This window comes from Sphaeramia orbicularis, unplaced genomic scaffold (assembly GCF_902148855.1).
Source record: "Sphaeramia orbicularis unplaced genomic scaffold, fSphaOr1.1, whole genome shotgun sequence".
In the NCBI taxonomy this organism is placed as follows: Eukaryota; Metazoa; Chordata; class Actinopteri; order Kurtiformes; family Apogonidae; genus Sphaeramia; species Sphaeramia orbicularis.
In genome coordinates, this window is record NW_021941464.1 from 267,668 (window position 1) to 279,045 (window position 11,378).

Here is an 11,378-nt window from a genome sequence, read left to right on the forward strand (position 1 = left end):
ACAAGAGATTTATTTGGGCCAAGAAACCCAAGGAATGGACATTAGACCAGTGGAAATCTGTGCTTTGGTCTGATGAGTCCAAATTTCAGATCTTTGGATCCAACCGCCGTGTCTTTGTGCGACGCAGAAAAGGTGAACGGATGGATGCTACATGCCTGGTTCCCACCGTGAAGCATGGAGGGGGAGGTGTGATGGTGTGGGGGTGCTTTGCTGGTGACGCTGTTGGGGATTTATTCAAGATTGAAGGCAACCTGAATCAGCATGGCTACCACAGCATCCTGAAGTGACACGCCATTCCATCCGGTCTGCGTTTAGGTGGACCATCATTTATGTTTCAACAGGACAATGACCCCAAACACACCTCCAGGCTGTGTGAGGGATATCTGACCAAGAAGGAGAGTGATGGAGTGCTGCGCCAGATGACCTGGCCTCCACAGTCACCGGACCTGAACCCAGTCGAGATGGTTTGGGGTGAGCTGGACCGCAGAGTGAAGGCAAAAGGACCAACAAGTGCTAAGCATCTGTGGGAACTTCTTCAAGACTGTTAGGAAACCATTTCAGGTGACTACCTCTGGAAGCTCATCAAGAGAATGGCAAGAGTGTGCAAAGCAGTCATCAGAGCTAAGGGTGGATACTTTGAAGAAACTAGAATATAAGAGATGTTTTCAGTTATTTCACACTTTTTTGTTAAGTACATAATTCCACATGTGTTCATTCATAGTTTTGATGCCTTCAGTGAGAATCTACAATGAAAATAGTCATGAAAATAAAGAAAATGCAAAGAATGAGAAGGTGTGTCCAAACCTTTGGCCTGTACTGTATGAATAATTATAAAGAATATCAGTTTGTCAGTGTCATACAGTCCAGTGCACTTCCACTGGGGACAGATCATCATTTGTCTAACTCTGCGTATGGTTATTCTACCACCTTCACACAACACAAGACAGAACAGAGGAGAACAGTTATGACGTTCCTGAATGCTTCATTCTGATTGGTCAGTGACACCAGGTTGTAGTCTGTTGTGCGTCTGTACCAAGGTCCTAATAGTTTTGGATTTTTCATTCTAGTTTAGTTTGATTTAGTTTGGACTTTTTTTCTCTAATTCAGTTCGTTTTAATTTGTTTTTAGAGCAGGTTTGTTAGTTTTTATTAGTTTTCGTTTTTTTCTAAATGCTTAGTTTTAGTTTAGTTTTAGGGGTTTTTTATATCCTTTCTCTTCTTCTCCGTCATATTCAAATTAATCCCAGATAGGACCGTTAAATATCATATGGTGACAGCAGATAAAATTGCTTGAGTGAAATAAATCAATTACGTATCAATCCAACGTTGACAAAGACGAAAACGAAGGGAATTTTATTCGTAATTTTTATCCGTTTTAATTAGTTTTATAAACACACAATACAGTTTCAGTTAGTTAAGGGTTTTTTTTCTTTTAATTATAGTTTTTATTTATTTCAGTTAACGAAAATTTTTTTATAATTCTAGTTTTGGTCGTTTCGTTAGTTTTCATTAACGATAATAACCTTGGTCTGCGTATGAATTTCCAGTGAACAGACCAAAGCTGAGGCTGAAGCTCTGTTCCATTTGAGGACTGTTTTCATCTCACTGACAGCGTTCATGACTCCATTACAGTCTGGTGTCATCAGATGAAACTATCATGTCCTTTAACCACATTTCTCTACGTAAATAATTTGGGGATGACTGTAGAGGGTGCTGTTAACGCTGTGATGCACAGCAAAGAACATGAAACTGATAGCAAATAATACAATAATACACAATATACACATGTACAAAATGCACAGTCAACCCAGTGTGATGAGTATTAGTGTTAATGTCCAGGCTAATGCGTCTGATATGGACTGTTTATCAGGTTATCCAGCAGCAGCAGCAGCAGCCACTGACAGAACATCATCCATCCATGACAGGAAGTAGGGCTAAAGTTAGTTACCATGGCAACGGAGGTACTCTGTTTATTACTGTGTAAAACTATGAACACGTCAAGAATAGAAATACAATTTACAATATTCATTATGATATACACAGAGAAAACATGTTCAGGTCTGAACACCACAGAGTTAGAGTTTATTCACAGAGTTAGAGTTTATTCACAGTTAGAGTTTATTCACAGAGTTAGAGTTTATTCACAGTTAGAGTTTATTCACAGAGTTAGAGTTTATTCACAGAGTTAGAGTTTATTCACAGTTAGCGTTTATTCACAGAGTTAGAGTTTATTCACAGTTAGAGTTTATTCACAGAGTTAGAGTTTATTCACAGTTAGAGTTTTTTCACAGTTCGAGTTTATTCACAGAGTTAGAGTTTATTCACAGAGTTAGAGTTTATTTACAGTTAGAGTTTTTTCACAGTTAGAGTTAATTCACAGAGTTAGAGTTTATTCACAGAGTTAGAGTTTATTCACAGTTAGAGTTTATTCACAGAGTTAGAGTTTATTCACAGTTAGAGTTTATTCACAGAGTTAGAGTTTATTCACAGAGTTAGAGTTTATTCACAGTTAGCGTTTATTCACAGAGTTAGAGTTTATTCACAGTTAGAGTTTATTCACAGAGTTAGAGTTTATTCACAGTTAGAGTTTTTTCACAGTTAGAGTTTATTCACAGAGTTAGAGTTTATTCACAGTTCGAGTTTATTCACAGAGTTAGAGTTTATTCACAGTTCGAGTTTATTCACAGAGTTAGAGTTTATTCACAGAGTTAGAGTTTATTCACAGAGTTAGAGTTTATTCACAGTTAGAGTTTATTCACAGAGTTAGAGTTTATTCACAGTTAGAGTTTATTCACAGAGTTAGAGTTTATTCACAGTTAGAGTTTATTCACAGAGTTAGAGTTTATTCACAGTTAGCGTTTATTCACAGAGTTAGAGTTTATTCACAGTTAGAGTTTATTCACAGAGTTAGAGTTTATTCACAGTTAGAGTTTTTTCACAGTTAGAGTTTATTCACAGAGTTAGAGTTTATTCACAGTTCGAGTTTATTCACAGAGTTAGAGTTTATTCACAGAGTTAGAGTTTATTCACAGTTAGAGTTTATTCACAGAGTTAGAGTTTATTCACAGTTAGAGTTTTTTCACAGTTAGAGTTTATTCACAGAGTTAGAGTTTATTCACAGGGTTAGAGTTTTTTCACAGGGTTAGAGTTTATTCACAGAGTTAGAGTTTATTCACAGTAAGAGTTTATTCACAGAGTTAGAGTTTATTCACAGGGTTAGAGTTTATTCACAGAGTTAGAGTTTATTCACAGTTAGAATTTATTCACAGGGTTAGAGTTTATTCACAGAGTTAGAGTTTATTCACAGAGTTAGAGTTTATTCACAGTTAGGGTTTATTCACAGGGTTAGAGTTTATTCACAGAGTTAGAGTTTATTCACAGTTCGAGTTTATTCACAGAGTTAGAGTTTATTCACAGAGTTAGAGTTTATTCACAGTTAGAGTTTATTCACAGGGTTCGAGTTTATTCACAGAGTTAGAGTTTATTCACAGGGTTAGAGTTTATTCATAGGGTTAGAGTTTATTCACAGAGTTAGAGTTTATTCACAGGGTTCGAGTTTATTCACAGAGTTAGAGTTTATTCACAGAGTTAGAGTTTATTCACAGTTAGAGTTTATTCACAGGGTTAGAGTTTATTCACAGTTAGAGTTTATTCACAGAGTTAGAGTTTATTCACAGTTACAGTTTATTCACAGAGTTAGAGTTTATTCACAGTTAGAGTTTATTCACAGAGTTAGAGTTTATTCACAAAGTTAGAGTTTATTCACAGTTAGAGTTTATTCACAGGGTTAGAGTTTATTCACAGAGTTAGAGTTTATTCACAGAGTTAGAGTTTATTCACAGGGTTAGAGTTTATTGACAGGGTTAGAGTTTATTCACAGAGTTAGAGTTTATTCACAGTTAGAGTTTATTCACAGAGTTAGAGTTTAGAATCCTGTACAAATTGACCTGAGCCAATAATGAGGCTCCTGCATCTGAACCCCCGTCTGTAACCCTGGTACCAACAGCCCCGTCTGTAACCCTGGTACCAACAGCCCCGTCTGTAACCCTGGTACCAACAGCCCCATATGTAACCCTGGTACCAACAGCCCCGTCTGTAACCCTGGTACCAACAGCCCCGTCTGTAACCCTGGTACCAACAGCCCCATCTGTAACCCTGGTACCAACAGCCCCAGCCCCGTCTGTCACCCTGTTCCCGTCTTGGTCTCCAGTCCATTTCCAGGGCCGTATACGTGTTTTTTGGTCGTCCCAGCTCGGGGCCGTGGCGGCGCTGAAGTGATTGCTTGTGCTGCTCAGCGTCTGAATTCCACTTAACCTGAGCAGAATGTTGGGGAGGGGTTTGTGAAGGAAGGTGTAGTCCCTGACTGGGGGAAACTAACCTTTGGGAGACAATGCCACCAGTCTCCGGCTGCTCAATGAGGCCTTTGTGCCGGGAATTCTCTGATTGGAAAACCGATACGGCGGCTAGCGCTGTTTTTTTATGTATACACCTCCTCTGTCCGTCTCAAATCTTAAGTTGAGGGATTGATATGTTTCCTGTGGTCACTGGAGACGGGATAACGCTGTTGGATGGCGGCTGTCATACTTCCTCGCGGCCATCCGAGGGCATTTGCGTGCTTTTCCTGAACGGCTCTCCCGTGTCACGGTGGGTCGGCGGTGACTCTGGGTGGTTTGGACCAGTGCCAGTTTCTCAGTGTTCGTACGGAGGTGAGGGATCAGCGTGGCACTGTGTGCTGTTATGGCGGTGTCCGACACGCTCACTACACTCCACTATCTGCTTTCCCATTGGACGGGGCTGTGGCCTTCCTACCCCCAAAGATCAGACCCCCCCCCCCAGGGGCCCCTGGGGGGGGTGTGATCTGTGTCACATCTGACACCGGTTGCCTTTGAGTAAATACAAACTCAGCCTCCAATCATAAATCAAACTGATAATACCTCAACTGTCGCAAAATAGGGACAGAAATGAAAGAAAGCAAATGGTGGTTGGACAGGTTCGAATTAGGGCTGTAAGAAAGTATGAGTTCTGCAATATATCACGATATTTCATTTCACAATACTGTATGTATTTTAGAAAGTACTTTATGGATATTTGTAGGTATTTATTCAAATGCAGATATTGTGGAGGTTCTTTTTTTTGTTTATATTTTATTTATTATTTAACACTGTTTCATTCAATATTGTTCATTCCTTTGTTGGGATTGAACTATTATTATTTATTCAAATGCAGATATTGTGGAGGTTCATTTTTGCTTTTTGTTTCTATTTTATTTCTTCTTATTTCACACTCTTTTATTCAATAATGTTGGTTCCTGTGTTGTGATTGAACTCAAATCCTGTTCTGATGTTAGTTGTGAACTAATAGAATCTGAACATTTGAACAGGATCTGAAACTGGAATGTCTGTAAAACAGAATTTCAGTTTGAACAGTTTGAACATTTGCTGATAGAACATTAGATCCTGTTGGGATCAAATACAAATGTGTTTAGTAATTGTGCAGATTTCTGCTGGAATTCAATTCTTCAAGCAAATAATCATTTAAAAAATGAAACAAAACCACTAAAAAATTGCCTTTTTAACAGTACAGGGGTTGGACAAAATAATGGAAACACCTTAAAAAATCAACAAAATATAATTTAATATGGTGTAGGTCCGCCTTTTGCGGCAATTACAGCCTCAATTCTCCGAGGTATTGATTCATACAACTTGTGAATTGTTTCCAAAGGAATTTTAAGCCATTCTTCAGTTAGAATACCCTCCAACTCTTTTAGAGACGATGGCGGTGGAAATCGACGTCTTACTTGAATCTCTAAAACTGACCATAAATGCTCAATAATGTTGAGGTCTGGGGACTGTGCCGGCCATACGAGATGCTCAACTTCATTAGAATGTTCCTCATGCCATTCTTTAACAATTCTAGCTGTATGGATTGGGGCATTATCATCTTGAGGTGAAGGTGTTTCCATTATTTTGTCCAACCCCTGTATTGTGATTTGTATAGTATCACCAGATTCTTGCCGATACACAGCCCTAATTATAATAGTTTTGGATTTTTCATTCTAGTTTAGTTTTATTTAGTTTGGACTTTTTTTTCTCTAATTCAGTTCGTTTTAATTCGTTTTTAGAGCAGGTTTGATAGTTTTTATTAGTTTTCATTTTTTTCTAAATACTTAGTTGTAGTTCAGTTGTAGTTCAGTTGTAGTTTAGTTGTAGTTCAGTTGTAGTTTAGTTGTAGTTTAGTTGTAGTTCAGTTGTAGTTTAGTTGTAGTTCAGTTGTAGTTCAGTTGTAGTTCAGTTGTAGTTTAGTTGTAGTTCAGTTGTAGTTCAGTTGTAGTTTAGTTGTAGTTCAGTTGTAGTTTAGTTGTAGTTCAGTTGTAGTTCAGTTGTAGTTCAGTTGTAGTTCAGTTGTAGTTCAGTGATCTCTTTTCTCTTCTTCTCTGTGCTCCTATTCAAATCAATCCCAGACAGGACTCTGCTGCTTTAGTCTCCATGTTTCCAGGTAGAGTGGGGACCAGAAGACGACTGGAAACCACAAGTGAACACAAGTGACGGAGCAAAAAGTGTCGTATGGAGACAGCACAGAAAACTGAGAGAGACAAAGAAATCCATTTAACATCAATCTGACATTGACAAAGACCAAAACCAAGGGAATTTGATCCAGAATTTTTATCCGTTTTAGTTAGTTTTGTAAACACACAATACAGTTTCAGTTAGTTATGGTTTTTCTTTTAATTACAGTTTTTATTTATTTCAGTTAATGAAAATGTTTTCACAATTCTAGTTTTGGTCATTTCGTTAGTTTTCGTTAACGATAATAACCTAGGTGGTTGGACAGGAAGAATTAGTTTGAAAAGCAACAGGTGAAATCGTAGACGGGGTTTGAAACAGAAACAGGAGAGTTGGACTGTCCAGGGAAATCAACTTTTCACTTTTTAAGCAGGTCATCTTTCAACTGGAGGAGTGAGAGTTGAGTAAATGAGACACTAGAGGAGAACAAACCAGCAAAAGCAGGTCTTTACCCAGACCACAGAGCTGTTGTTTCTGCCGCTACTTAACCGTCCATTACAGAAGAATTTTGGAAAAGACAATGGGATCGTTGGCCGGTTCTCACCTGCAGCAGTATTTGTCCCATTCTAACCTCTTATTTAGCCTTAAATGAAGCCTTTTAGTCAAATGGCTTCTCTTAGAATGGCACTTTGTACACTGCAGCCTCACAGGACAATTCCCAGGGCGGACCAAGAGTTTGGGCCAGAAAGCCCAGGCCTGGGGGGACCGGCTTTGTGGGGGACTTTAGGGGAGGGAAGGGAAATTGCTTTGATTGGCCCAGCTGTTACAGTAGCTTTGAAAGCACAGGCCCTTTTACCGGGATTTTATTTAATCGTTCCTCGCTCCTTATCTCCAACACACGTTCCCCAGAGGCAGCGCACAGCTTTTCTCACGGATAAAACTCCAGGGTTCTGTCCCCGTTAAAGCAACGCTAAACCTGCTGCTACCACTGGTTCCTAAACCCACTGGTTCCTAAACCCACTGGTTCCTAAACCCACTGGTTCCTAAACCCTGTTTCTGCTGGTCCCACTGAGGGTGGTGGTGTAGTAAAACTGTGGGGGGGTGTCAGTCCAGGTGGGGCACCCCCTGTGTGTAATTAGAGATGTAACCATATGAAAATTTCATGTTACGGTTAGAGGTGTAAGAAAATATCAGTTCTGCAATATATCGTGATATTTTATTTCACAGTACTGTATGGATATTTGTAGGTATTTATTCAAATGCAGATATGGTGGAGGTTCATTTTTGTTTTTCTTTGTTTATATTTTATTTCTTCTTATTTCACACTCTTTTATTCAATAATGTTGGTTCCTTTGTTGGATTGAACTCAAATCCTGTTCTGATGTTAGTTGTGAACTAATAGAATCTGAACATTTGAACAGGATCTGAAACTGGAATGTCTGTAAAACAGAATTTCAGTTTGAACACAGTTTGAACATTTGCTGATAGAACATTAGATCCTGTTGGGATCAAATAAAAATGTGTTTAGTATTTGTGCAGATTTATGATGGAATTCAATTCTTCAAGGAAATAATCATTTAAAAAAAAGAAACAAAAGAAAAATTGCTCTTTTAACAGTATCATGATTTATCGTATGGTGATCCTAGTATTGTGATTTGTATCCTATCACCAGATTCTTGCCGATACACAGCCCTAATGAATACTTGAATTTCCCTTGGGATCAATAAAGTATCTATCTATCTATCTATCTATCTATCTATCTATCTATCTATCTATCTATCTATCTATCTATCTATCTATCTATCTATCTATCTATCTATCTATCTATCTATCTATCTATCTATCTATCTATCTATCTATCTATCTATCTATCTTTTTTTCAGTTTGTATATTATTTTGTTATATTGATTGTTTAAGGGGTGCCAGCCAGGTCTCTCTCCTGACATTTAAGATGTAAAGTCAGTTCAGTTTTTTGTCTGTTTGTCGTACCTCAAACCACACAGCAGATGCCAGTCTACGTTAAACAAACACCCTACACATTAAATGACAGAAAAAGAAATCACACATTTAAACCATTTAAAATTCAAAATCATGTACTGAACATGGATTGCACCAAAACTCACAAATTCAAACACCCAGTTTCCCCCCCAAAGTCCAAACTCAACAAAATCCATCAACCAAGCAAAATCAAACTCAAAATTCCCACTTTAGGGTTTGTTTCAGTCTTTTAGAAGAAAAAGAAAAAAAAAAAAAAAAACAGTTCAGTTCATTTAGACAAAAAATTCTGCTCCGGGTTTTCCACAGTTTCTCAGTATATATATATATATATATATATATATATATATATATATATATATATATATATATATATATATGTGTATATATATATATATATATATATATATATATATATATATATATATATATGTGTATATATATATATATATATATATATATATATATATATATATGTGTATATATATATATATGTGTATATATATATATATATGTGTATATATATATATATATATATATATATATATATATATATATATAAGATTCAGTTCATCCACTCTGGTTTTAGATCAGTTCATCATGAGAAGAAAAAAAACAATTCAGTTTATCCACGAACTTTATAAAAAAAAAACCCAAGTGCACAGTTCCAATTCAGGGCTTTAGAGAAAACAAAAAAAACAAAAAAAAAAAAAAAGATTTTACTCACACCCCATCTTCATTGCTCTGTTGTTTAGTCAGTCAGTCAGTCCAGTCCAGTCAGTTTGGAATCCGGTCCAGGTTATGGCTGCTGGAGTACTGGTATGAAAGGATGACCGGCTTCTGATGCAGAGGAATGAATGGATGGGATGAACCAGCGGAGGTGAATGTAGTTTGGAAGCGATATTGACGATTAAGTAGACATAGTGGCAGGATTAACGGCCGTACTGTGTGGTGTCTATGAGCGGTGGCTCTGACGCTTCCTACGCTCTTCTGTGTCCACTCGACTGTGGAATGTGGATGTGGGGGTTTTAAAAACTGCCGCCATCTGTGAGTGAATGGGGTGACAACGCTGACGTGGTGACAATTTTCAGAGTGTATACGGAAGATACCAGGCATGCTACAGGGGTGTGTGTGTGTGTGTGTGTGTGTGTGTGTGTGTGTGTGTGTGTGTGTGCGTGCGCGCGCATGTGTGTGTGTGTTTGGTGCAACTGAACCAAGATGTCACAACAGAACTGGTTTGTTCAGTGATCTGACTGGAGTGGTGCTTCCTTCATCCTCAGGTACCACATCCTGGTGTCCAAATATGGACACTTGGCCCCTCTGGCTGAGGTGGACCTGAGCCCCCGCTGCACCAGGGTGGAGGTGCGCTGGGGGGAGCGTCTGGAGGTGGTCAGCCTGCACCTGGAACAGACGGTGGGGGAACTGAAGAAGCAGCTGAAGGCCGTGCTGCAGCTGCCGTCCAACGGCATCCGCCTCTTCTACATCAACAGGGAGATGTGTGCGGTGGTGGGACCAGAGGAGCTGAAGGTGGGCTGCAGAGCGCTGCACTCCTACGGCATCCGAGACGGAGACGAGATCCTGGTGGTGCCCAAAGCCAAGAGCCGCTGCAGCTCCGCCCACCTTTGAGTCCAGCTCCTCCCACCTTTGAGTCCACAGGTTTGGACAGTGTCGGGTTAAAGGGACGTTAATGTTAGAGAGTGAACACATACTGACACTGAACTGACCTACAGCTTTAAAAAAACAAAAAAGAAAAAAGGGTTAGAATTCTCAACCTTGAATGTAAACACATCTGCTGCCCGTTGTGTTGAAGAAATTTATACAGGAGTATAGATGTTGCACAGAGGATCTGCAGATTCACACAGACTTATCTGGAGTGCACATCCTACATTTGCTGTTTTGCAGCTTAAGCTAAAAATGCAGTTCACATCTCATGTAAAACACGTTCCTGGAAACCACAGAATGACAACTGTCCCTTTAAGGAGTGTAGAAGCCAGTAATGTAATAACAGCTGATAACGTAATAAATTTAACATTTTTAAAATGTAATAAGCCAATAACGTAATAAAAGTCCTGAACCAATAATGTAATAACTTTTGGCCAATAACTAAGGCTGTGGTTCGGCAAGAATCTGGTGATATGATACAAACCACAACACTAGGATCACCATACGATATGTCATGATTCTGTTAAAAAAAAAAAAAAAGCAATTTTTTTGTTTGTTTCTCTTTTTTAATGATTATTTCCTTGAAGAATTGAATTCCAGCAGAAATCTGCACAAGTCCTAAACACATTTGTATTTGATCCCAACAGGATCTAATGTTCTATCAGCAAATGTTCCAACTGTGTTCAAACTGAAATTCTGTTTTACAGACATTCCAGTTTCAGATCCTGTTCAAATGTTCAGATTCTATTAGTTCACAACTAACATCAGAACAGGATTGGAGTTCAATCCAAACAAAGGAACCAACATTATTGAATAAAAGAGTGTGAAAGAAGAATAAATCAAATAGAAACAAAAAAGAAAAAAACAAAGAAACCCAAAAATGAACCTCCACAATATCTGCATTTGAATAAATACCTACAAATATCCATACAGTACTTTTTAACATTGATATAGTATTGCGAAATGAAATATCGCGTTGTATTGAAGAACCGATATTTTCTTACAGCTCTACCAATAACATTATAACTTATTGGCTGATTATTACGTTATTGGCCTGATAAAAAAAAAAAAATTCTTTGCAAATGTAATAACCGAGCCAATAACGTAATAAGTTATAACGTTATTGGCCAAAAGCTATTACGTTATCGATTCAGGACTTTTGTGACGTTATTTGCCAGATATTACGTTATTGGCCTGTTACATTTTAAAAATGGCAGAT

The 11,378-nt window shown here is 38.1% G+C and overlaps 1 protein-coding gene across 2 annotated transcripts in view; it reads left to right on the forward strand.

Annotated features, from left to right (window-relative positions):
• The window catches only part of LOC115415898 (tubulin-specific chaperone cofactor E-like protein), a 40,272-nt gene extending 29,793 nt beyond the window's left edge, over positions 1-10,479 (forward strand). For both annotated transcript variants that reach the window (XM_030129569.1, XM_030129568.1), the window contains one exon: positions 9,778-10,479. In XM_030129569.1, the coding sequence (XP_029985429.1) occupies positions 9,778-10,123 (346 nt within the window). In that variant the 3' untranslated portion in view covers positions 10,124-10,479. The remainder of the gene's footprint in view (positions 1-9,777) is intronic.
• The last annotated feature ends 899 nt before the right edge of the window (positions 10,480-11,378 follow it).